General features: G+C 49.4%; 1 protein-coding gene, 3 non-coding genes and 2 pseudogenes across 4 annotated transcripts; 3 read left to right on the top strand and 3 right to left on the bottom strand.

Annotated features, from left to right (window-relative positions):
• The first annotated feature begins 5,255 nt into the window (after positions 1 to 5,255).
• Positions 5,256 to 6,442, top strand: LOC149346006 (uncharacterized; annotated as a pseudogene).
• A 76-nt stretch (positions 6,443 to 6,518) lies between these two features.
• Positions 6,519 to 6,592, top strand: TRNAI-AAU (transfer RNA isoleucine (anticodon AAU)). Its single transcript has one exon. It is a non-coding gene; the product is annotated as a tRNA-Ile (tRNA).
• Positions 6,593 to 12,073: 5,481 nt separating this feature from the next.
• TRNAI-AAU (transfer RNA isoleucine (anticodon AAU)) lies at positions 12,074 to 12,147 on the top strand. The gene has a single exon. It is a non-coding gene; the product is annotated as a tRNA-Ile (tRNA).
• A 3,656-nt stretch (positions 12,148 to 15,803) lies between these two features.
• On the bottom strand, positions 15,804 to 17,046 carry LOC149346003 (uncharacterized; annotated as a pseudogene).
• A 368-nt stretch (positions 17,047 to 17,414) lies between these two features.
• Positions 17,415 to 18,480, bottom strand: LOC149346002 (uncharacterized). Its single transcript, XM_089585327.1, has one exon. The coding sequence runs from the start codon at positions 18,471 to 18,473 to the stop codon at positions 17,415 to 17,417; it is 1,059 nt and encodes a 352-aa protein (XP_089441453.1). The 5' UTR covers positions 18,474 to 18,480.
• An 8,248-nt stretch (positions 18,481 to 26,728) lies between these two features.
• TRNAI-AAU (transfer RNA isoleucine (anticodon AAU)) lies at positions 26,729 to 26,802 on the bottom strand. Its single transcript has one exon. It is a non-coding gene; the product is annotated as a tRNA-Ile (tRNA).
• Positions 26,803 to 26,813: the final 11 nt, after the last annotated feature.

The following is a 26,813-nucleotide window of genomic DNA, read 5'->3' as shown; positions in this document are numbered from 1 at the left end:
GAGGCCGTTGAATGTGTCGCTGAATTCTGCAAAACCTCAGGCAGCAGAGTGAACTGGTCTAAGTCAGTGGGGCTCTGGCACGGAGCATGGTAAACGACGATAGACCACTTTGCAAACGTACCCTGGGTGAAGACACCAACGAAGTACCTTGGAGTACCGCTAGAAAGCTATCGCGATAGCGAAACATATTGGAGAGTGCAGACCCAGGATGCGCGTGAGAAGGCGGAAAGATGGAAAGGAACAGGCTTATCAATTTTCGCTAGAGCCACCGTGTGCAACCTTTTCTTTATCAGTAAGGTGTGGTATGCGATGCAAGTGTTGCATTGTGGAAGAATGAGCATACAAAAGCTACATCGAATTTTTGCTGTTTTTGTGTGGGCTGCACAATGGGAAAGGTGCAGCCGGACGAATTTGTTTAGAAAAGTGAAGGATGGTGGAGTGGGTCTGGGACACCTTTTCTTGAGGCAGATTGTTAACAGATTTATGTTTCTGCGTGATGTCAGTGATGCGTTTTTGTGCACCGTGTGCCAAGTAACGCTGGGGCGCGCGCTGCCTGACTTTGGTGTTGCAACCGAAACCCTATCGGGCGGAATTTTTGGGTACTTCAGAGAAGTTGTCGCAAGTGTCCGATTTCTCTCAACGAGGTTTTCCAACGAATATTAATCTACAGTGAACAAGCAAAAATTGTATAAGGATTTATGTGAAGTTGTCTTGCCGAAACCCATGTATAGGGCCTTGTACAGTGGAGGCCCTGGAAGGAATGTGTTAAAGAGAGTAAAGGGAATGCACGTTGACCCAGGGGTTAAAACTTTTTTTTTCAAGTTGCACACAGGAACGTTATCAGTCAAAATGTTTTTACAGGATAAGGGCTTATTTCTTCCGTGGGGTCATCACTGCCTTATCTGCAAGCAACCAGAAACGATAGATCACGTTTTTCTGCATTGTTGGGAAGGGGTTTACTTTTGGGACGTACTTCAAAGGACTATAAAGAAACAATTTCCACTTCACCCCCATGGAATACGGTATCTGCCCATTGAAAACGAGGACGGAGTACCTTTCGATCTGATAATGTTACTGGGCCTCCACAGTATTTGGCGCGCGAGAATGGCAGGATATTACTGTGATCCCGACGCGAGGCCAGCACGAATTTATTTTCGTGAAACTGTGCACCGGTTTGTTGAGAGTGTCAAATCTGTTGGCGAGGCTCCCGAGTGGCTGTCAAGGGTGGAGCCTTTGATGGCCCTAAAGGAATTTTAATGTGACGAAGCCAGCCCCTGGCAGGCTGACTATATCAACACCAAGTGTTCATTGTGTCCCGCCATTTTATTGTGTAATGTCAAAGCCAGGCAATAAAGAAAAAAAAATGGCCTGCTAGCTCAGTTTGTTAGAGCGTTGTGCTAATAACGCGAAGGTCGTAGGTTCAATCCCTGCGCAGGCCACGTTGTATTTTTCTTCTCCTGCTCTCAACGCAGTTTAACGTCGATGGCGCAGGCACTGCCACTTTTACCTGAGTGGTGAACGAAGCCGTAGTGTGTGCATAGGAGAAACACGAAAAGGATTCGGCTTCTGGCCACCGAGCGTGACGGACGTGCGATGACGGGCTCCGTTGGAGCGGCTACAGCGGCCATGTCTGGCCGCGGAAACAGGATTTTTGCCTCGGAAGATGAATATCAGGTGATTCTGCCTACCCTTCCTACAGGAAATGTTGTGTTAAACACAGTTTTTTTGCACGCTGACGTGCGGGCCCGCCCTTATTGGGTCGAAGATTTCAGGGATGCGCTGGCTCAGCTGATGCTGCTCCCCGAGGTTATCGCCTTGGGGGCGTATCGCATGAGCCATGTGTGGGCTATTACCTTCACCAGTGCTGATGCGGTGAAGAAAATTCTTTCTGCCCGGGAAGTGAAAGTGAAGGACCGCCGCTGTCTAGTCATCGACCCGGCAAACCAAGACGTCCGCGTCAAGCTGCACTGGTTGCTGCACAACGTGCCCGACGAAGACGTGAGGGTAGCCTTCGCCCCGTACGGCAAGGTGAGCGAAGTCACCAAGGAACGGTGGCGCGTCCAGGGTGTCGCCAGCAAGGGGTCAACGACGCGCCTGGTTTCATTGAAAATGAATCCTGGCGTGAAATTGGAAGACCTCCCTCACGAAGTCAGGGTTGGCGGTGAGCTGGCTCTCGTGGTTGTACCGGGCAGAGCTCCGCTATGTCTGCGCTGCCACGGTACTGGACACATTCGCCGTGAGTGCAAAGTCTCAAGGTGCGGCGCCTGTCGCCGTTACGGACATGAGGATAGCAGCTGTGTACGTACGTACGCGAGCGCTGCCGTCCCAGTCAACAATGACGTCTCGTCCGAGCTTGTCATGTACGAGGCTGACGCGGAAGACGCTGCAGCAGAGGCAGGTGACGGAGCGGAGAAGGAGAAATCCCCGGCTTTGTCGACTCCTGGAACATCCGCAACCGCGGAGACGCTCAGCAGTAAACTGCAGCAACAGGAAGCGCCGCCTGCAGAAGTTAAGGCGTCAAAGAACGAAGTCTTCTCGGGGAGTGGGGCGTCAGCTCCCGGCGTTCGCCAACATGCTGACAGCATGGAAGTGACGGATGCGTCAACCAGCAACCAGGGAGGAATGCGACCGCACGAGCACAGTGCGAATGGAGAGCCTAAAGCGAGCGAGGGCGACGAGCCACCGCCGAAGACTGTTGGTGTGAGGCGAGCGACGCTGAAACCGCGGCCGAATATACCGGCCGATCAACGAGCGGCGGCTAAGCCGCCGCCTTAGTTGAGTGAGTGCGTTGTGTGTGGCTTCTGTGGACGCGAGATGGCCTTTTTCGGTGACGGATACCATGGGCTGGGTTTCCAGTCCGTACGCATGAGGCAGAGGTGCAAGAGACGTTGGAATACCGGCACTGTACCCATCGAGCTCCATGGACTAGGCAAGTCGCCCTCCACCGTCGCCTTGTGTCCTGAGGTACGCACCATACGGCTCCTGTACTTAAACTAGATGGCTTCGACACCTGTTAGAGCGTTGCGCATTGCAACAATTAATGTTAGGGGACTGGCTTCTAAAAAACGTCAGTACCAACTAAGCCGGTTGTTCCTCGATAATGACCTAGACATAATAGCCGTCCAGGAGACCAAAGTCGAAGGACAGGAACAGACGGACCGTATGGTGCAGCCTTTTACGACACGTTACAATATTTGTGTGTGCCATTCGTCTGGCACATCGGGGGGTTGTGCTGTCTTTATTAGGAATTCCATGGGGATTGTCGAACAGAATTTAACTGTGTGTCAAACTGGCCGTTTGCTCGTAGTTGATTTTCTTTATTCCAATTTACTATGGAGGATCATATGTGTGTATGCCCCTAACAAAGAGAACGAGCGAGAGGAATTTTTTGAGCGTCTTGAACAATACGTATGCTGTGAGCGTTTAATTGTGCTTTTGGGTGACTTTAACTGCGTATGTAAAGCAGAGGACAGAACTACAAAAAGACTTGTCCGCGACAAAAGTGCGGAATCGTTGAATGCGCTTGTACACGAAAATGGTTTAGATGATGTTGCCGAAGTTCTTTCGGTAGCATCGCATTTTACTCACTTTTAGGGTGAAAGTCACGCAAGATTGGACAGAGCGTATGTTTCCCTTGATCTTGTTCCTTTGTGCAACAGCTACGAGGTGAAAAACATGTCTTTTACCGACCACAGCTTAGTTACGTTTACCCTGGGGAAAAAAGAAAAGAAATCTAGTTTCTCGTGGGACCTTTGGAAGTTTAACGCACAGCTAGTCGAGGATGAACGTTTTGGTAGTAAGGTTAATGAATGTATTAAAGCATTGCTATCAGCAGAGCCTGGGAACTGGGTAATTAGATGGGAAGACTTCAAACAGCAAGTGAAAATGAACGCGATTGAAAGAGCAAGCGTTATTTGCCATGATAAACGTGCTGAAGAAAAAGAACTACATTGCCAACTTGACTTGCTCGTAAGCCTGGAAAGTTCCCAGCCGGGAAGATATAAGAAAGAGATAAGAGAAACAAAAAGTAAACTTGAGATTATCGAAAAAAAAACAAGTATACAGCTGCCGTGATAAGGGCGCGTGCTGAACGTCTATGGCTTGACCAAGTGCCCACTAAACGCTCGCTTAGTGATGAAAAGAAGTACGCGACTCAAAATGAAATTAAACAAATCAGGTATAGAAACGAGGTAACGAATGATAGCAAGGTGATTCAGTTAGCTTTTGTTGAGCAGTATAGGGAATTGTTTGGGCGCCGTCAGCTTGAAGAAGAGGGCTTTACAGAGACGTTCTTGTCTCGTATGCCAAAGCTTGGAGATGAAATAAAACAAGGGCTGGAGGTACCAATCAGCGTAAGCGAAGTGGGAAGAGCAATCGAAGAGCTGAGTGCCGGAAAATCTCCTGGTCCTGACGGCTTAGGCAGTGATTTTTATAAGAGTTTCAAAGCCGAACTCACCCATGCTCTGCACTGCGTCTTCACCGAAATTTATGAAACAAAGAAAATGCCGCCGTCATTTAAAACAGCACACGTGGTTTTAGTGCCCAAGAGTGAAGACCAGGCTAAACTGCTGTCCGTTGGGGCTTATCGGCCGATAAGCCTGACCAACGTCGACTATAAAGTGTTTATGAAGATTCTTGCCAATAGACTGCAAAAGGTTATAAAGGACCTTGTAGGGCCGCACCAAACGTGCGGTATTAAAGGTCGCACCATAGGAACGAATGTGCACATTGCTAGAACTGTTCTTGAATGTTGCGATGCGTTCGTGGGACGAGTTGCCATGATGCAGCTTGACCTGGCGAAAGCCTTCGATCGCATGTCACACGAAATTCTTTTCGCCGTTCTAGAATATACCAACGTCGGCTCTGTAATATTACAAGGTGTACAGATGGCGTACGAAAACTGTGTTACGCGTATCATAGTGAACAAACAGCTTACTGAACCTGTGCCTGTCTGTTCCTCGGTCAGGCAGGGCTGCCCGCTCTCGCCCCTGCTCTTTGCGATCTATCTTGAGCCTTTTCTGTTATCGCTGTTACACAATGATGGGATCTGCGGATTCACTCTTCAGTCGGTGCAAGTAGAAGTGCTTGCTTACGCTGATGATATCGCTGTTTTTTGCGCGGACCAAGAAAGCGTTAAAGAAGTTGTGAAAGTTGCGGGGGCCTATTGAAAAAAGACCGGGTGCGAAGTTAACTGGGATAAGTGCATTGGGTTTTGGCACGGTGATTGGGAGAGCACACCACCAGTGTTTGCCAACATGCAATGGACGACCTCCCCTGCGAAGTATTTGGGGGTACCCTTAGAGCACTATAAGAACAGTACAGAGTTGTGGGGTGAGGTAACGCAGAGTGCAAGGAAAAAAGCGGATGGATGGAAAGGACATGACCTGTCTGTTTTCGCGCGTGCAAGTGTGTGCAATGTATTTTTGATAGCCAGAATTTGGTATTTTTGCAGTTTTTGCTCATCACCAGAGCAAACGTGCAGAAGCTGCATAGAGTGTTTGCTGTTTTTATTTGGAGCTCGAATTGGGAGCGAACTAGTCGAGCTAATTTGTTCCTACCGGTCAAAAGAGGTGGCCTTGGACTTTCCAACTTGTTTCTGAAACAAGTTGTCTCAAGATTTTTGTTTCTACGTGATCAAACCGATCCTTTGTTGCGCACAATGTTGCAGGTGCGCTTAGGAAATGTGTTACCGGAATTTGTTGTGTCCAGTTTCCCAGCCACGAATCGTGCTGTAACTGGTTTTTTACGTGAAGTTGTGGCTGCCTTTCACATTTTGAGTTCTCATTTTTCGACAGAGTATCTGACTTCTGTACCCAGGAAAAAATTGTACAAGGATTTGCTAGATATCTTTATACCTGTACCCTTATACCGATCCTTTTACTGCGGAGGCCCAGGCAAAGATGTGCTAAATCGAGTTAAGAAGATGCCGGTAAGACCGAACGTCAAATCCTTTTTCTTTAAACTACACACTGGTACCCTTCCGGTGAAAACATGGCTAAACGATAAGGGCATTTTCGTACCATGGAACGTCGACTGCACACTGCAAAAAACCCGAGACCATCGAACATGTCTTTATCGACTGCTGGGACCCGGTTTTCCACTGGGATATCTTGCAAAGAACATTAAAAAAAGAGCTACCTGTTACTCCATATGGCATCCGGTTCCTACCTATAGAAAATGACGAAGTGCCATACGATATGTTTATGCTACTGGGCCTCCACAGCATCTGGAAAACTAGGATGGCGGCTAGGCACGCAGACGCAAATGTGCGACCTGTCAGGGAAAACTTCATAGAAAGTGTAGTCTCTCTGAGAGATGTTCTCCGCAGTCAACCTCAACCACCGGACTGGGTGGCAGTTATGGACAAATTGATCGAAATGAAAATGTTTTAATCCGTCGCCTTAGCCAAAGTCTGGCTAGCGACTTTTTACGCCTGCGCATGTATTGTTTTCCGGCAATAAAGAAAAAAAAAGAGAAACACGAATGGCATGGGTTACCTTCATTCCTGGAATAGTTCTGGCCTGCTAGCTCAGTTGGTTAGAGCGTCGTGCTAATAACGCGAAGGTCGTAGGTTCAATCCCTGCGCAGGCCACATTGCCTTTTTTTTCTCCTGCTCTCAACGCAGCTTAACGTCGATGGTGCAGGTACTGCTTCTTTTACCTCAGTGGTCCACGCAGCCGTAGTCTGTGCATAGCAGAAACACGAATGGCATGGGTTACCTTCATTCCTGGAATAGTTCTGGCCTGCTAGCTCAGTTTGTTAGAGCGTTGTGCTAATAACGCGAAGGTCGTAGGTTCAATCCCTGCGCAGGCCACGTTGTATTTTTCTTCTCCTGCTCTCAACGCAGTTTAACGTCGATGGCGCAGGCACTGCCACTTTTACCTGAGTGGTTTAGGAAGCCGTAGTGTGTGCATAGGAGAAACACGAATGGCATGGGTTACCTTGATTCCTGGAATAGTTCTGGCCTGCTAGCTCAATTTGTTAGAGCGTTGTGCTAATAACGCGAAGGTCGTAGGTTCAATCCCTGCGCAGGCCACGTTGTATTTTTCTTCTCCTGCTCTCAACGCAGTTTAACGTCGATGGCGCAGGCACTGCCACTTTTACCTGAGTGGTGAACGAAGCCGTAGTGTGTGCATAGGAGAAACACGAATGGCATGGGTTACCTTGATTCCTGGAATAGTTCTGGCCTGCTAGCTCAGTATTCGACTTCCGGCCACCGAGCGTGACGGACGTGTGTATCATGGGCTCCCAAGGAGCGGATTCAGCGGCCCAGCCGGGCCGCGGTCTCAGGAGTATGATCAAACCGAACGAGGACTACCAGCTGATTTTGCCGCATTTGCCAACAGGTTCGAGCGTTTTGCATACTGTTTTTTTGCATGGCGACGTCCAAGCCAGGCCATACCGTGTTGAAAACTTTCGTGACGCTCTTGAGCGTCTGTCATTGCTGCCGGAAGTGGTTGCCCTTGGGGTATATCAGATGGATCATGTTTGGGCCGTGACATTCTGCAATGAAGAAGGAAAAAACAAAATGCTACAGGCGGAGGCGTTCAACGTCAAGGACCACCGCTGTGTGGTCATTGACCCACGCAACCAGGGCGTCAGGCTGAAGCTGTTCTGGCTGCTACACGGCGTGCAAGACGACGACGTGAAGGCAGCTCTGGCTGCTTTTGGAAAAGTGACCGACATAACTCGGGACAAGTGGAGAGTCAAAGGCTGCGTCGACAAGTCGTCTACTACGCGCTCAGTGACATTGAAGCTGAAGGTGGGTGTCACCATCGAGGACTTACCGCACCAGTTGCGTGTTGGAGAGGACGTCGCACTCGTCCACGTTCCTGGCAGAGCTCCGCTCTGCCTCCGGTGCCGCGGCACCGGACACATACGTCGGGAGTGCCGTGTGCCACGTTGCGGGCTCTGTCGTCGCTTCGGCCACGACGACGCCCAGTGCGTGCGAACATATGCTACCGTGGCTGGTCCTGGTCGTAGGGATACTACAGAGGAGCATATTATGGACGAAGTCGACGCGGTAGAGGCGACCCGTGAGAGTCGGGAAGAAGCAGTACCGAAAAGCATAGCCTCAGAAAAAGCAGTGCTTCCCACGGAACATGAGGCTGCCAACTCAGCAGAACCATCTGTGCCTGCCACCAGAACTGAGGCGGAGGCGGGAAAAGCAGATGATGCTCCGGTAGGTGCACCTGAGACGGTTTTGTAATCGACCGACGAGAAGGACATTGACACGGAGATGCCCTCGGCGTCAACTTTGCCAGCGAAGAGGACGCACGACGAAGCTGATGATAAGGCGACGAGCTACGACGGGACGGACCATGAGGAGCCTCTTCCCAAAGCGCCTCCTGTTCGACGTGCGGCCTACAAGCCCAAGCCGAACATCCCTCCTGATCGTAGGACTTCGTCGGGTGTCCCTCCGCCTTAGCGGAGGTACCTTGCAGGGTCTTCGTGTTGGTAACCCGGTCTTCGATCGGGTTCAGTGCTAACACCGCCGTACTTTGCAAGCTGGAAGTATTTTCGATGAGGTGAGCTGCAAACCGATGTCACTTTGAGAGCGGCGAATCCCAACCATTTAGATGGCGCCTACACTAACATCTAGCTTGCGTATTGCCACACTGAACGTGAGAGGTCTTTCTGCGCGAAGAAGGCAAAATCAGCTTAAACGTCTCATGTTCGAAAACGAAATCGATCTGTTGGCTGTTCAAGAGACAAAAATTGAAAGCGAAGAGTTGACAGATGCGATGGCAGAAATTTACCGTGCACAGTTCAGTGTTTGCGTGTGCCATGCAGAAGGAAAGTCGGGAGGGTGTCTGATTTTAACTCGAAACGGCAAAGTCGCCGTGGAAACTGTATTTTCCTGTGAAAGTGGCCGGATTGTAGCATGCGATTTTTACTTTTCTGGTGTAGAGTGGAGAGCTGTGTGTGTATATGCACCTAATAGAATTCCCGAACGAGATGCCTTTTTTCGCCGTGTTCAACCTTTCCTGCTGACAGAAAAGCGTGTACTATTGCTTGGAGATTTCAACTGCGTGTGTAGACCTGAAGATAGAACAAGCAACAAAACCCTGCAGGACACGAGTGCCGAGCTGCTGTCTGAGATGATTAATGAAGCAGAATTGGAAGACATTGGCATTATAATGCAAGGTTCAGAACAAGCACAGTACACGCATTTCCAAGGCGTTCGTCACGCAAGGCTGGACAGAATTTATGTTCCTTCTGAGGTTGTGCCCTTGTGTTCCCAGTACCAGACTGTGCACGTCAGCTTCAGTGATCATTCTTTAGTTGTGATCACACTTGGGGAGAGAAAAAGGACTGTCAAGTTTAGTTGGGAATTATGGAAATTTAATGACTCATTGTTGGAGGATGAGGAGTTTAGCAGGAAATTAAAAGACTCAGTCAAAAGCTTGTTAGAAAAAGAGACAGACTTTATACAAACATGGGAACAATTTAAATGCGACGTGAAAGTGGCCGCTATAGAAAGAGCATGTGTTTTAAAGCGTAAAGAAAAACAGCAAGAAAAGGAACTTCGTACCGAGCTTGATTTCATGCTCAGCATGGAAGGCGTCAAGCCGGGATTGTACAGACAAGAAATAAAAGAGACCAAAACTAAGCTTGAACTAATAGATGAAACGAAATATCGAGGTGCTGTGATAAGGGCGCGCAGCGAAAGATTTTGGCTTGGGGAGACGCCCACAAAAAGGGCGCTCAGCGACGAAAAACAGTATGCAGTTTCGAAAGAGATAAAGGAAATTTGTTATCGCAATGACGTAACTTCCGAATCTGACGTGATTGAAAGGGCGTTTCTGGAATATTACCAAAACTTGTTCAGCCTTAAAACGCCTGATGTTGAACATTACAAAACTGCATTCCTGTCGCTAATGCCAAGAGTCGAGGAGGACCTGGCGCAGGTACTTGAGGAGCCCATAACGGCAGCAGAAATCGAAGCTGCAATACAGCAGCTGAGCTTAAACAAGTCGCCTGGGCCGGACGGCCTCGGTGCCGCACTTTACAAGGCTTTGAAAACAGAAATGGCAATAGCATTACAGCGCGTAATAAGCGAGTGTTACGAAAGAAAGTTAACTCCGCCGTGTTTTCGAACTTCCCACGTGGTGTTGATCCCAAAATCGGACGACCCGAGTAGGTTGCAGTCAGTTGAGTGTTACCGCCCAATAAGCTTAACTAACGTAGACTACAAAATTTATATGAAAGTGCTAGCCGGACGACTCCAAACAGTAATTAAAACCCTTGTTGGCCCACACCAGACCTGCGGCATAAAAGACAGATCCATTTTTACTAACATACACGTAGCTAGAAGTGTCCTTGAATGCTGTGATGCAACGGAGGGTCGTGTCGCCATGATGCAACTGGACCTGCATAAGGCGTTTGATAAAGTTGTGCATGAAATTTTGTTCGTGCTTTTGGAACATGTGAATGTAGGATGTATCATCACTGATGGCGTGAAAATTGTTTATGATGGCTGTACATCAAGGTTCATAATTAATAACCGCCTGAGTAATAGTATTCCTGTCTTGTCGTCAGTGAGGCAGGGTTGCCCTCTTTCTCCACTGCTTTTTGCACTTTACCTGGAGCCCTTTTGTTTAAAGCTGTTAACTACGCAAAACATTCGAGGTTACGCCTTTTGTCATAATGAAGTGAAGGTATTGGCATATGCAGATGATATAGCAGTGTTTTGCAGAGACCAGGAAAGCGTGCAAGAAGTGGTGAGAGAAGCCGTAAATTTTTGTGATGCAAGTGGCTGTGCGATAAGCTGGCAGAAATGTTTTGGTTTTTGGCATGGAAAGTGGCAGGCCACGCCAGAAGTATTCTGTCGAATGAAGGGGGTAGACACGCCAGGAAAGTACCTCGGCGTGCCGCTAACCAACTACAGAGAAAGCAAAGAATATTGGGCCCATGAAACCGAACGAGTCAAAGCTCAGACAAGCAAATGGGGCGGTCACAACTTTTCCATGTTCGCAAGAGCTACGGTGTGCAACATGTTTTTAGTAGCGAGGATTTTTTACGTTCTGCAAGCGTTAACTTTGCCAAGGACTTCAGTGCAAAGGTTGCACAGGGTGTTTGCAACATTTATTTGGGCGTCAACATGGGAACGTACCAGCCGATGCAATCTGTTCCACAAGGTGGGGAACGGGGGGCTAGGGTTATCAAATTTATTTCTGAGACAGATAGTCACTAGATTCTTTTTCTTGCGTCAAGATAATGATTTTCTGCGAACTGTTATACAAGTGCGATTGTCAGAATCACTGCCTGATTATGTTGTGTCATCCATGTCTGCAGGTCTGAGTGGGTTAAGTGCTTTTTTGCAAGAAGTTTTTGCAGCAGTCCGTATTCTTCGGTCAAAATTTTCCGATGAGTATCTAACCATTGTAACAAGGAAAAAGATGTACAAGGACCTGCTTGATGTGTTTCTGCCAGTGCCTGTTTATCGCAGTGCTTATCCTCTGGGTCCCGAAAGGGATGTGCTAAAAAGAGTCAAAAGAATGCCGGTAAAGCCTTCAGTGCGTTCTTTCTTTTTTCAATTGCATACTGGAACCCTCCCAGTGAAGCCATGGTTGCAAAGCAAAGGCCTTTTTGTACCTTGGTCAGTACAGTGTCTTATTTGCAAGAAAGTGGAAACTGTAGAACATATCTTTCTCCATTGTCATGACGCTGTTTTTCTTTGGGATGTGTTGAAGCGCACAGTGAAAAAAGATTTCACTCTGACTCCTTTTGGAATACGCTTCCTACCATGTGCAGAGCCAGGTGAAGTGCCTTGCGACCTGCTAATGTTGCTCTGCATGCACAGCCTATGGCGTACGCGAATGGATGTCAGGCATGAACATGTTGTTGTGAATCCGGCTCATCAGTATTTCATTGAGAGCATCATGTATACTCAGGAAGTTTTCGGACAGCAAGCTCCTCAGCCTGAGTGGATGCCTGTCCTCGACCAACTAAAATCATTTAACCCATTTTATCATCATGCACTAGGTAGAAACTGACCTGTGCTTTTATTGTCATGTCATTGTATTTTTGTTTTGTTTGCCCGGCGAAGTCGGTAATAAAGAAAAAAAAAGGCCTGCTAGCTCAGTTGGTTAGAGCGTCGTGCTAATAACGCGAAGGTCGTAGGTTCAATCCCTGCGCAGGCCACGTTGTATTTTTCTTCTCCTGCTCTCAACGCAGTTTAACGTCGATGGCGCAGGCACTGCCACTTTTACCTGAGTGGTTTACGAAGCCGTAGTGTGTGCATAGGAGAAACACGAATGGCATGGGTTACCTTGATTCCTGGAATAGTTCTGGCCTGCTAGCTCAATTTGTTAGAGCGTTGTGCTAATAACGCGAAGGTTGTAGGTTCAATCCCTGCGCAGGCCACGTTGTATTTTTCTTCTCCAGCTCTCAACGCAGTTTAACGTCGATGGCGCAGGCACTGCCACTTTTACCTGAGTGGTGAACGAAGCCGTAGTGTGTGCATAGCAGAAACACGAATGGCATGGGTTACCTTGATTCCTGGAATAGTTCTGGCCTGCTAGCTCAATTTGTTACAGCGTTGTGCTAATAACGCGAAGGTCGTAGGTTCAATCCCTGCGCAGGCCACGTTGTATTTTTCTTCTCCTGCTCTCAACGCAGTTTAACGTCGATGGCGCAGGCACTGCCACTTTTACCTGAGTGGTTTACGAAGCCGTAGTGTGTGCATAGGAGAAACACGAATGGCATGGGTTACCTTGATTCCTGGAATAGTTCTGGCCTGCTAGCTCAATTTGTTAGAGCGTTGTGCTAATAACGCGAAGGTTGTAGGTTCAATCCCTGCGCAGGCCACGTTGTATTTTTCTTCTCCAGCTCTCAACGCAGTTTAACGTCGATGGCGCAGGCACTGCCACTTTTACCTGAGTGGTGAACGAAGCCGTAGTGTGTGCATAGCAGAAACACGAATGGCATGGGTTACCTTGATTCCTGGAATAGTTCTGGCCTGCTAGCTCAATTTGTTACAGCGTTGTGCTAATAACGCGAAGGTCGTAGGTTCAATCCCTGCGCAGGCCACGTTGTATTTTTCTTCTCCTGCTCTCAACGCAGTTTAACGTCGATGGCGCAGGCACTGCCACTTTTACCTGAGTGGTGAACGAAGCCGTAGTGTGTGCATAGCAGAAACACGAATGGCATGGGTTACCTTGATTCCTGGAATAGTTCTGGCCTGCTAGCTCAATTTGTTAGAGCGTTGTGCTAATAACGCGAAGGTCGTAGGTTCAATCCCTGCGCAGGCCACGTTGTATTTTTCTTCTCCTGCTCTGAACGCAGTTTAACGTCGATGGCGCAGGCACTGCCACTTTTACCTGAGTGGTGAACGAAGCCGTAGTGTGTGCATAGGAGAAACACGGCATGGGTTACCTTGATTCCTAGAATAGTTCTGGCCTGCTAGCTCAGTTTGATTCTGCTTCCGGCCACGCTCGTGAACGGACGCAGGATGCAGGGCTCCGATGGAGCGGCTTCAGCGTCCGTGTCAGGCCGCGGTGACAGGGCCAGTCAACAGGAAAATACTTACCAGGTTGTTTTGCCAGCACTGCCTACAGGTCGGTTCGTTTTGAATACGGTTTTTTTGCACGCCGATATCAGGGCCCGCCCGTACCGGGTGGAAGATTTCCGCGACGCTTTAGCAGAGCAGTCGCTGCTCCCCGATGTTATCGCAATGGGGGCGTATCGGATGAGCCACGTCTGGGCCGTCACTTTCAAGGATGCTGAAGCGGTGACCAAGATTATTAGTGTCGGTGAGCTGGTAGTGAAAAAAGGCCGCTGCTTGGTGATTGACCCGGCCAACCAAGACGTGCGACTGAAACTTCACTGGCTGCTACACAACGTGCCCGACGAGGATGTTCGGGCTGCCATTGCGCCGTACGGAAAAGTGACGGAAGTTGCCCGCGAGCGCTGGCGCGTGAGTGGTATGTCAGAAAAAGGCTCGACTACTAGACTCGTCACGTTGAAGTTGAGAGCTGGCGTGAAGCTGGACGACCTGCCGCACCAGCTGAACGTTAGCGGTGAGCTGGCGCTCGTTGTTGTACCGGGCAGATCACCGTTGTGCCTACGCTGTCGGAGTACGGGACACATCCGTAAGGAATGCCGAGTCCCGCGTTGCGGAGCCTGTCGACGGTTCGGCCACGAAGACGGACAGTGTGCCCGCACTTACGCGAGCATTACCGGCCCCGGTGCAGGAATAGACTGGTCTGAGTTGCTGATGGACGAGGCTGATGCGGAAGATGCAGCCCGTGCAGACGGGCAACCAGCAGCGAGGGAAGGGCCGTCGCTTACCGTTTTGACGAAGCAGAAGGCGACGTCAAGTGAGGCACCGGCGAGTGTAGTACAAGTTCAGAGTGCCTTTCAACAGGATGGCGATGGCGCGTCGAAGGGCGCGACAGAAGCCGCGGCGGAAGCTTCGGACAGCGCTGAACCTGCCAGCACCGAAGGCATGGACTTCAGTGAGGAGGCTGGCACCCTAACGGCTGGAAAACGCTCCCGCGAGGAAAGCGCCGGCGAAAAGACGCATCTTGATGGTGGAAGCGACGAACCGCCGTCGAAGACCCCGGGAATCCGGCGTCCGATGTTCAAGCCGCGGCCGAACGTCATGGCTTAGACAAGGCAGGCGGGGAAACCGCCTCCGTAGTTCTGCAATGTGCATTTATGGTGTTTTTTCTTGCTTTTATTTTTTTACTTGTTTTTTTTTGTGAGGAGTGGTACCCATCAGACTGTGTGCGCGGATCTGGAACTGCTGGCGAAGGAATTACCCATGGGTTCCCGATGCCTGCACGCGGATATCTGGAAAGGCGACACCGTACATGCACAGTGAGTTTAAGAACACTGCTCGGCTGACTATGAGGGGTACTGTGGGACTCAAGTCTCCTTTTCATAGGGAATGGCGATGAAACTAGAAACAGCTTTACATGTAGCAACTTTGAATGTGAGAGGCCTTGGTGCACGACGGCGTCAGTGCCAGCTTAACCGCCTGCTTGCTGAAAACGCGCTTGACATAGTTGCAGTCCAAGAGACTGCAACTATGTCCACGCAGTGATCCGAATATGTTACGGCCAGAACTTCATAACACTGGCACTTTGGGACCAGTTCTGCAGATATGTAAATCCTGTCAAGGCGGGCGTGACTAGACCGCTGAAAATGCATGTACTGTAGTTGCCCATTGCCCATAAGACATTCCGCCACGTCTTCCAAGGCAAACTCGTCAATCGTGCGAGACAAAATTTCTGTGCTCTTATCTCTAAAAGCACGCGGGCTAGTTTTATCAACGGAGCTCAGAACACAATTGAAATCAGCCATAAACACAAGTTGCTTGTCCGTGTTTACGTACTGCTGCAATAAATCAAACAGAGCTGCCCTTTCATCGACAAAAGTAGATGCATATACACAGACAACACGCCATTGGATAGACCAGAGACTAAAATCGAGGACCACTCCCCTACCCGACAGAAAAGAAGCGTGCCCTTGTACAACAAGACCTGGCAGCTTTTTGACGAACAAGACACACCCTCCCGAAGTGCCAACCGCGTGTCTCACAACTGCATAAAACCGGGACGTGAAACGCTGCACCATGCTCTCGGTCTCTCTTTCGCCCTCGACCTTCGTCTCTTGAACACCTAGAATATCGATGTCGTAGTCATTTAAGAGGCGCAACACTTTGTTCTGCTTCCTTTTCGTGGCTAAACCCCGTACATTAAATGTGGCAATTTTTAGCGACTGTGCAGAAGCCATTTTGTTACAGAGAAAAAAGGCCGAGAGCATGGTGCTTCCCTTTCACGTCTAGCATAAAGCTAGACGCCTTCGTTGGTGCCAGAGCCATGCCCTTGGACTAGCGGACCTTGCGTTGGGGGCGGTTTTTCGACGGCTCTCTTGTCCGTCGGGACATTCGGTTTGGGTTTGAAAGTCGGTCTCCTCCCTAGTGGCGCTTTCGCTGGCGGCTCCTCGATGCTAGCTGCCTCCGCCTTTTTCTTTTCGCTGCCGCTCTCGTCGTGGGCCCGCTTCGCCGGTCCGGGGACGCTGGTCGCTCGGCCGCCACTCTTCTCAAGAGGTTCCAGCTTACTCGTTGATTCCGTTACCTCAGCGTTTGGAAAGCGCTCAGCCTCGCTCTCCATACCTTCCCCAGAATCTTCGTTGCCAGGTATTGTGGCTCCCTTGCCTGACAGACAGGGTGCCTCGTTCCCACCCCCCGGAAGCACTTGCCCGTAGTTACAGCTGGCTTTCTCGCTTCACCAACGCCACTCGCTGCTTCTTCAGTCTGAGCGACATCCATTTGGTGCTCCGCCGAGGCCTCCCTCGTTGAAGGTCCTGTAGCCACCGCGTAGGTTCGTACGCAGTCAGACTCAACTTGGCCGAACCGCTTACATATCGAGCAGCGCGGAATCTTACATTCCCGGCGTACATTACCGGTCCCGTGGCAGCGCAGGCACTGCATTGACCGACCAGGCGCAACCACGAGGGCCAACTCTCCTGCAACTCATATCTGGTGGGGCAGGTCCTCTATCTTCATCCCGGGCTTCAACTTTAGGAGCACGGTCCTCGTAGTTGAACCCTTTTCGTAAACGCCTTGGACGCGCCACCTCTCACGGGTAACTTCGGTCACCTGACCGAAAGCCGCCAGCGCAGTTCGGATGTCTTCATCGGCAACTCCATGCAACATCCAATGAAGCCGGAGCTTCACCTGTTGATCCTCAGGGTCAATGATGATGCACCGGCGCCCTTTCACCAGAAGATCTTTGACGGCAAGCAGCCGCTTGGATGCTTCGACGCTGCTCAAAGTCACGGCCCACACGTGGTTGATTTGATACCCCCCAGAGCCACCACGTCTGGGAGCGTACCAGTCTTCCCCAAGACGTCCCGGAAATCTTCAACCCTAAAGCGTCGCACACGTACATCTCCGTGCAAAAAAACACTGTTCAAAACAACACGTCCGGTGGGCAGGTTCGGCAAAATGATCTGATATTCCTTATCATCGTTTCCTTCAAGCCTATTACCGCGGCCAGCCTGGGCCGCTATCGCCGCTCCGCCGGAGCTCATGATTCCTCGTCCGTACACGCCGGTGGCCGGAAGTAGAATGACTGAGCTAGCAGGCCAGAACTATTCCAGGAATCAAGGTAACCCATGCCATTCGAGTTTCTGCTATGCACACACTACGGCTGCGTGGACCACTCAGGTAAAAGTGGCAGTGCCTGCGCCATCGACGTTAAACTGCGTTGAGAGCAGGAGAAGAAAAATACAACGTGGCCTGCGCAGGGATTGAACCCTACGACCTTCGCGTTATTAGCACAACGCTGTAACAAACTGAGCTAGCAGGCTTTTTTTTTCTTTATTGCCGTCTGTGACATCAAAACAAAAAAGGTACAAATGATAAAAACATCAGTCTAACTTGGCTGGCGTATCAGGGCTTAAAATCTTCTCAATGCGACCAGTTCATCAAATACAGTAATCCATTCAGGTGGGTCAGCTTGTGCTCGGTACATTTCTCTCAAGCTCGCAACACTTTCAATAAAGTTTTCGCGCACCGAGCGAACGTTAACATCCGCGTGTCGCACTTGCATCCGTGTCCTCCAGAGGCTGTGGAGGCCCTGAAGCATGATTAAATCATACGGTACTCCTGCTTCATTCTGAATTGGCAAGAATCTGATGCCGTAGGGGTCCAGGGGAAAACCTTTTTTGACTGTTCGTTGGAGCACATCCCAATAGAAAATAGGGTCCCAACAGTCAAGAAATACATGTTCTACTGTCTCGGGTTTTTTGCATAATAGACAGTTTGTGGTCCATGGGACAAAAATCCCCTTTTCGTGCAGCCACGTTTTAACAGGAAGTGTATTCGAGTGCAATTTAAAGAAAAAAGATTTCGTAGATGGGTTCACAGGCATATTTTTAACTCTCTTTAATACATCGTGCCCTGGGCCTCCACGATAAGGTAACCGGTAGATTGGGGTCGGTAACATGGTGTCCACCAGATCCTTATACAGCTTTTGCTTTGACACTTTAGATAAGTACTCAAGGGAAAATCGCACATGGAGCAGCCTAAAAGAGAGTACAACCTCTCGCATGTAACCATTGACAGTGCCACACATATTCGCACAAGATGAGACGACAAATTCAGGAAGAAGTCTCTGCAACCGCACTTGGATAACAGCCATAAGAAAATTATCCCTTTGATTTCGAAGAAAGAAAAAACGCGAAACAACTTGACGCAGAAATAAATGCACAAGGCCGAGGCCTCCTTTTTTCACTGAAAGAAACAGATTGGTACGACTGGTTCTCTCCCAGTTTGACGACCAAATGAAAACAGCAAATACTCGATGCATCTTTTGAATACTGGCCCGAGATGCGCACAGCACATTCATCAAATACCATATTTTGGATACAAGGAAAAGATTGCAGACGGAGGCTCGCGCAAACATTGATAACTGCCTCCCTTTCCAGGCATCTGCTTTCTCCCTCGCCCTTGACATATCCTCATTCCAGTGTTCACTTGCATCGCGATAATGCACTAGGGGGGACGCTGAGATATTGCGTCGGCAAAGACGACCATCGCATCCTGGAAAAGTGTTCAGGCATCGCTTCCCAGTCGCCATGCCAAAAGCCAGAACTTTTGTCCCAGTTTATGAGACACCCCGTTTGTTTGCAAAATTTATCCACCGTGCTGATCACCTCGGTAATGCTGCCTCTGTCTGAACAGAATACCGCAATATCGTCCGCATAAGCAAGGATTTTGACGTGAGTCGACTGCAATCGAAAGCCCGTGATGCTCTCACTTCTGATGATAGCTAAGCACAATGGCTCCAAGTAGGCCGCAAACAGCAGAGGCGATAGCGGGCATCCCTGCCTTACCGACGAATGAACTGCTATCCTGTCTGTGAGGTCACCATTAACAATAATGCGTCTGGTGCAGTTTGCATATGCCATCTTGACACCTTCTGCAATAATACGGCCTACATTAGCGTGCTCCAAAATGCTGCAAATGACATCATGGGAAACGCGATCGAAGGCTTTTGCCAGATCTAGTTGCATCATAGCGATGCGGTCCCCGAGCACATCGCAACATTCCAGCACGGTCCGTGCGACGTGCACATTTGTGGCGATACTCCTACCTTTGATTTCGCAAGTCTGGTGCGGCCCAACCAATTTCGTAATTATGCTCTGCAATCTTTTTGCTAAAACCTTCATGTACAATTTATAGTCCACGTTGGTGAGGCTTATCGGGCGATAGTTCCCCACCAACAACCTCTTTTCTGGGATATCTGATTTCGGAATCAATACTATGTACGACGTGGTGAATGAGAGTGGCACTTGTTTTCTTTCATAAGCTTCATCTAGAACTCTTAGCAGTAACTGAGCGAACTGTGGACTTAAATGCTTTGTAAAATTCGGCCCCTATTCCATCAGGTCCTTGAGGTTTTCCCGCTTGCAGGTCTTCGATTGCAATCTCTATTTCTTTTGCAGTTATGGGCTGCTCAAGACGCTCCTTTACTTCGTCCTGAAGTCTCGGCAGGAGAGGCAAAAAGTCAACCAGGAAGGCCTCATTCATGTCACGCGTATGTCCAAGAAGCTCAATGTACTGCTCTTCAAATAGCTGCTTGATTGTAAAAGCGTCACTCGTGACTTCATCTCCGTTCCTTATCTGCCTGATTTCGTTTTGGCAAGCATAACGCTTTTCGTCACACAAAGCTCGCTTCGTCGGCGTTTCACCAGCCCACAGTTTCTGTGTCCTTGCGCGTATAACGGCAGATTTATACCTTTCAGTGTCTAAGCGTTCGAGCAGGCTTTTCACCTCCCTTAGGTCCTTGGAATACTTCCCAGGCTCGGAGCTTTCCATGCCTAATAAAAATTGCAGTTGTTCGCGAGCTGCTTTTTCTTCCTGTTTTTCTTCGTATCGCTTCAAGCAACTTTTTTCAATGGCCCTTCTTTTTATCCACTCCTTGAAATCTTCCCATTGAACCGCAACAACGCTGGGTCGCTCCTCAAGCAGCTTCTGCATTCCATCCGCAATATCAGTTACGAATTCCTCGTCCTCTAAGAGCTTTACATTAAATTTCCAGAGATTCCAGTTAAATCTTGTCTTTCTTTGCTTTATGCCGAAACTTGCGATCACTAGGCAATGATCACTAAAAGCTACAGGTATAACTTTGCAACTCGTGCAAAGAGACACGAGATCTATGGATGCATAAATTCTGTCCAACCTGGCATGACTATTACGTTGAAAATGAGTGAACTTAGGTCGATTCCCTTCGGTAAATATACTGCCAATATCCTCTAAGCTATTATCATAAGCCAGAGATTGAAGCAACTGAGCACTCTTATCATGCACAGGTGTACCCTTCACTCGATCATTAGCGGCACACACACAATTAAAATCTCCCAACAGCAACAACACTCGGTCGCAAACAAGGTAGGGCTCCAAACGGGTAAAGAGATCAAAACGCTCAGATTCAACATTCGGAGCATACACACATATAATGCGCCAACATAAATTGGAAAAAGAAAAATCTACAACAATAAGCCGTCCACTAGGGCAAGAAAAAACCGACTCAACAGTGATGCCTAAATTATTTCGGACAAATAATACGCACCCACCCGAGGTGCCAACGGAATGGCAAACACAAACGTTAAAGGCTGCACGAAAGGTGGACACCATGCGATCAGTGGATTCCTCACTTTCGATCTTAGTCTCTTGGACTGCAACTATGTCAAGCGCGTTTTCAGCAAGCAGGCGGTTAAGCTGGCACTGACGCCGTCGTGCACCAAGGCCTCTAACATTCAAAGTTGCTACATGTAAAGCTGTTTCTAGTTTCATCGCCATGCCCTATGAAAAGGAGACTTGAGTCCCACAGTACCCCTCATAGTCAGCCGAGCAGTGTTCTTAAACTCACTGTGCATGTACGGTGTCGCCTTTCCAGATATACGCGTGCAGGCATCGGGAACCCATGGGTAATTCCTTCGCCAGCAGTTCCAGATCCGCGCACACAGTCTGATAGGTACCACTCCTCACAAAAAAAACAAGTAAAAAAAGAAAAGCAAGAAAAAACACCATAAATGCACATTGCAGAACTACGGAGGCGGTTTCCCCGCCTGCCTTGTCTCGGCCATGACGTTCGGCCGCGGCTTGAACATCGGACGCCGGATTCCCGGGGTCTTCGACGGCGGTTCGTCGCTTCCACCATCAAGATGCGTCTTTTCGCCGGCGCTTTCCTCGCGGGAGCGTTTTCCAGCCGTTAGGGTGCCAGCCTCCTCACTGAAGTCCATGCCTTCGGTGCTGGCAGGTTCAGCGCTGTCCGAAGCTTCCGCCGCGGCTTCTGTCGCGCCCTTCGACGCGCCATCGCCATCCTGTTGAAAGGCACTCTGAACTTGTACTACACTCGCCGGTACCTCACTTGACGTCGCCTTCTGCTTCGTCAAAACCGTAAGCGACGGCCCTTCCCTCGCTGCTGGTTGCCCGTCTGCACGGGCTGCATCTTCCGCATCAGCCTCGTCCATCAGCAACTCAGACCAGTCTATTCCTGCACCGAGGCCGGTAATGCTCGCGTAAGTGCGGGCACACTGTCCGTCTTCGTGGCCGAACCGTCGACAGGCTCCGCAACGCGGGACTCGGCATTCCTTACGGATGTGTCCCGTACTCCGACAGCGTAGGCACAACGGTGATCTGCCCGGTACAACAACGAGCGCCAGCTCACCGCTAACGTTCAGCTGGTGCGGCAGGTCGTCCAGCTTCACGCCAGCTCTCAACTTCAACGTGACGAGTCTAGTAGTCGAGCCTTTTTCTGACATACCACTCACGCGCCAGCGCTCGCGGGCAACTTCCGTCACTTTTCCGTACGGCGCAATGGCAGCCCGAACATCCTCGTCGGGCACGTTGTGTAGCAGCCAGTGAAGTTTCAGTCGCACGTCTTGGTTGGCCGGGTCAATCACCAAGCAGCGGCCTTTTTTCACTACCAGCTCACCGACACTAATAATCTTGGTCACCGCTTCAGCATCCTTGAAAGTGACGGCCCAGACGTGGCTCATCCGATACGCCCCCATTGCGATAACATCGGGGAGCAGCGACTGCTCTGCTAAAGCGTCGCGGAAATCTTCCACCCGGTACGGGCGGGCCCTGATATCGGCGTGCAAAAAAACCGTATTCAAAACGAACCGACCTGTAGGCAGTGCTGGCAAAACAACCTGGTAAGTATTTTCCTGTTGACTGGCCCTGTCACCGCGGCCTGACACGGCCGCTGAAGCCGCTCCATCGGAGCCCTGCATAATGCGTCCGTTCACGAGCGTGGCCGGAAGCAGAATCAAACTGAGCTAGCAGGCCAGAACTATTCCAGGAATCAAGGTAACCCATGCCATTCGTGTTTCTCCTATGCACACACTACGGCTTCGTAAACCACTCAGGTAAAAGTGGCAGTGCCTGCGCCATCGACGTTAAACTGCGTTGAGAGCAGGAGAAAAAAATACAACGTGGCCTCCGCAGGGATTGAACCTACGACCTTCGCGTTATTAGCACAACGCTCTAACAAACTGAGCTAGCAGGCCATTTTTTTTTCTTTATTGCCTGGCTTTGACATTACACAACAAAATGGCGGGACACAATGAACACTTGGTGTTGATATAGTCAGCCTGCCAGGGGCTGGCTTCTTCACATTAAAATTCCTTTAGGGCCATCAAAGGCTCCACCCTTGACAGCCACTCGGGAGCCTCGCCAACAGATTTGACACTCTCAACAAACCGGTGCACAGTTTCACGAAAATAAATTCGTGCTGGCCTCGCGTCGGGATCACAGTAATATCCTGCCATTCTCGCGCGCCAAATACTGTGGAGGCCCAGAAACACTATCAGATCGAAAGGTACTCCGTCCTCGTTTTCATTGGGCAGATACCGTATTCCATGGGGGTGAAGTGGAAATTGTTTCTTTATAGTCCTTTGAAGTACGTCCCAAAAGTAAACCCCTTCCCAACAATGCAGAAAAACGTGATCTATCGTTTCTGGTTGCTTGCAGATAAGGCAGTGATGACCCCACGGAAGAAATAAGCCCTTATCCTGTAAAAACATTTTGACTGATAACGTTCCTGTGTGCAACTTGAAAAAAAAAGTTTTAACCCCTGGGTCAACGTGCATTCCCTTTACCCTCTTTAACACATTCCTTCCAGGGCCTCCACTGTACAAGGCCCTATACATGGGTTCCGGCAAGACAACTTCACATAAATCCTTATACAATTTTTGCTTCTTCACTGTAGATAAATATTCGTTGGAAAACCTCGTTGAGAGAAATCGGACACTTGCGACAACTTCTCTGAAGTACCCAAAAATTCCGCCCGATAGGGTTTCGGTTGCAACAACAAAGTCAGGCAGCGCGCGCCCCAGCGTTACTTGGCACACGGTGCCCAAAAACGGATCACTGACATCACGCAGAAACATAAATCTGTTAACAATCTGCCTCAAGAAAAGGTGTCCCAGACCCACTCCACCATCCTTCACTTTTCTAAACAAATTCGTCCGGCTGCACCTTTCCCATTGTGCAGCCCACACAAAAACAGCAAAAATTCGATGTAGCTTTTGTATGCTCATTCTTCCACAATGCAACACTTGCATCGCATACCACACCTTACTGATAAAGAAAAGGTTGCACACGGTGGCTCTAGCGAAAATTGATAAGCCTGTTCCTTTCCATCTTTCCGCCTTCTCACGCGCATCCTGGGTCTGCACTCTCCAATATGTTTCGCTATCGCGATAGCTTTCTAGCGGTACTCCAAGGTACTTCGTTGGTGTCTTCACCCAGGGTACGTTTGCAAAGTGGTCCATCGTCGTTTACCATGCTCCGTGCCAGAGCCCCACTGACTTAGACCAGTTCACTCTGCTGCCTGAGGTTTTGCAGAATTCAGCGACACATTCAACGGCCTCTGTTACACCTTCTCGATTAACGGAAAAAACCACTAAATCATCCGCATATGCCAGCAGCTTCACCTCCGCAGCTTGCAGCCGAAAACCAGTGATTCTTTCGTTTTCAATGATGTCTAAACACAAAGTCTCGATGTAGATAGCAAACAGAAGAGGGCTGAGGGGGCAGCCTTGACGTACCGAACGCTGCACACGAATGGGGGCCCCCAGACTCTGGTTAACAATCAATCTCGTCGTACAGTTCCGATACGCCAAGGCGACTCCCTCCCGGATAACATACCCAACATTCACATAATCAAGTATGCACAGCAAAATTTTATGCGCGACACAGTCGAACGCCTTTTCGAGATCAAGCTGCAAGATGGCAACGCGACTATTTGTAAAATCACAGCACTCGAGCACACATCTTGCTTTGTGTATGTTAGAAAGAATAGACCGGCCTTTTATCCCGCACGTTTGGTGGGGGCCAACAATTTCCTGGATTACACTCTGTAACCTTTGCGCAAACACCTTCATATAAATTTTATAATCGACATTTGTGAGAGCAATTGGCCTGTACCCTGTTACGTGTCGTAACTTGTCAGCTTCATCCGTTTTAGGAATTAGGACAGTATGTGATTTACCATAAAACGGAGGCAATTCACGTATGTCGTAAGCTTCATTAAAGACCGTCTTCAACACTGGCGCGATTCTGCTCTTAAATGATTTGTAAAACGCCGCGCTTAACCCGTCTGGTCCTGGTGATCTCCCAGAATTTAAATTGTCTATTGCCATTTCTACTTCTGATTCGTTTATTGCCTGCTCTAAAACGTCTTTCTGCTCGTCGCTGAGTCGCGGCAGTGCCCCAAGAAACCTGTTCTTAAACGTATTTATGTCTGCATCCTGTAATGCGAAGAGCGCCTCATAGTACTCAAAAAACGCACGCGTTATATGTTCGTTTTCGTCTGATAAGATGCCACCCCATTCTATGCTATCGATGTGATTTCGCCGAGCATGAGCCTTTTCAATTCCCAACGCTCGTTTGGACGGCGTCTCCCCTGCTGCTATATCTTCCGCTCTGGCCCGCACCAACGCTCCACGATAACGGTCCTCTTCTATTAGTTGAATTTTCTGCTTTATTTTCCTAATGTCATCGATCCATTTACCAGGCGCTTCACTTTCCTTTTCTAGCAGTTTTGCAAGCATACATCTTAGATTGCGTTCGTTTAGATTCTCTTCGTACGCAATGGCACTAGATCGTTCGACTGCTTTAATTTTAACCTGTTCTTTGCAAAGTTCCCACTGTTGCCATATTCTCAGTTCACTACTAGGCTCTATTTTGCTTATTTCTTCAATTACTGCACAGCTAAATTCATCGTCCTTAATTAGCTTGTTATTTATTTTCCACATATCCCAACTAAAAGCACTGCCCCGTTTTTTCAATCCTATCCCACATACTACTAAACAGTGGTCCGAAAAAGCCACCGGCACTACATGGTAACTGTTACATTTTGGAATCACATCCAGCGATACATAAATGCGGTCCAGCCGAGCATGGCTTGTCCTCTGAAAGTGTGCGTACTTCACGCCGCACGCGCCTTGCAAACACTCTGCCACATCCTCAAGGTTCCATTTATCTATGATTTGCGACAGTATCTTCGTACTTGCGTCACTGAACACCCTTGCACTGGTCTTATCGCAGCCACTTAGGACGCAGTTGAAGTCGCCCATGATGATAAGCTGTTTCTCGGAACAAAGACGCTGTTCAACACTTTGAAAAAACGCAGCCCTTTCGTCCGTAACATTTGGTGCGTACACACAGACAATTCGCCACTCAATGTTCTTCAATGTAAAATCGATAGCGACACAGCGACCTGACGGACACGAGAAATGAGCTTGCACGACAAGACCCGGCAACTTCTTTACAAAAAGGACGCTGCCAGCAGATGTACCTATCGCATGACTCACTACAGCGTAGAATCTAGACGTGAAACGTCGCACCATGCTCCCGGTCTCTTCTTCCCCTTCTGCTTTTGTCTCCTGCACGGCCAGTAAGTCAATATCGTGCTCTGTTAAAAGCCGGTAAACTTGGCTTTGCTTTTTCTTTCCTGCCAAGCCCCTAACATTGAGTGTGGCTACTTTCAACGGGGTTACAGAAGCCATTGTCGCAAATAGTGAAGAGGCCAAGAGCATGGTGCTTACCCAACACGTCTAGCACATGGCTAGACGCCGTCGTTGCCACCGGAGCCATCCGGTGCAGGCCCCTGACCTTGCCGCGGGGCTGCCTTATCGCCGGCACGCTTGTCCGCCAAAACGTTGGGTTTCGGTCTGAAAGATGACCGTCGGGATTGAGCAGTTTTTGCTGGCGGCTCCTCACCACTGAGAGCTGCCGCCTTGTCCCCTTCGTTGTCGGTCAGGCCATGAGGGCGCTTGGCTGGGGCGGTGCCGCTCGCTGAACGGGCGCAGCTCTGGTCCTGCTGTTCCTCGCTGATCATTGGCTCGGCGTCCTTAGTTGCAAAGACGTTCTCCCCGTCTGCCGACGTGCTCGCCTGACTCGAAGGTAATTCTTCCTCTTCGAGTGGCTTCCTTTGGTTGCCGGGTCCAATAATGTCTCCGCTGGGAGGCCCTGATGCGTCGGTCGTCCCGGCAGCCTTGCCAACTTCCACGGCTCCTTTCGCCGCCTCCTCCCTGAGCTAGCAGGCCAGAACTATTCCAGGAATCAAGGTAACCCATGCCATTCGTGTTTCTCCTATGCACACACTACGGCTTCGCTCACCACTCAGGTAAAAGTGGCAGTGCCTGCGCCATCGACGTTAAACTGCGTTGAGAGCAGGAGAAGAAAAATACAACGTGGCCTGCGCAGGAATTGAACCTACGACCTTCGCGTTATTAGCACGACGCTCTAACCAACTGAGCTAGCAGGCCAGAACTATTCC

Source organism: Amblyomma mixtum, chromosome 4, assembly GCF_055824585.1.
Source record: "Amblyomma mixtum isolate Tamu chromosome 4, ASM5582458v1, whole genome shotgun sequence".
NCBI lineage: Eukaryota > Metazoa > Arthropoda > Arachnida > Ixodida > Ixodidae > Amblyomma > Amblyomma mixtum.
Note: the sequence above shows the minus strand (reverse complement) of the source record. Positions and strands in the feature narration are given on the sequence as shown.

What these genes read in the sequence shown, in the direction of transcription:
- LOC149346002 (XM_089585327.1), bottom strand. Translation starts at nt 18,473, where the DNA reads ATGTCAAGGGCGAGGGAGAAAGCAGATGCCTGGAAAGGGAGGCAGTTA.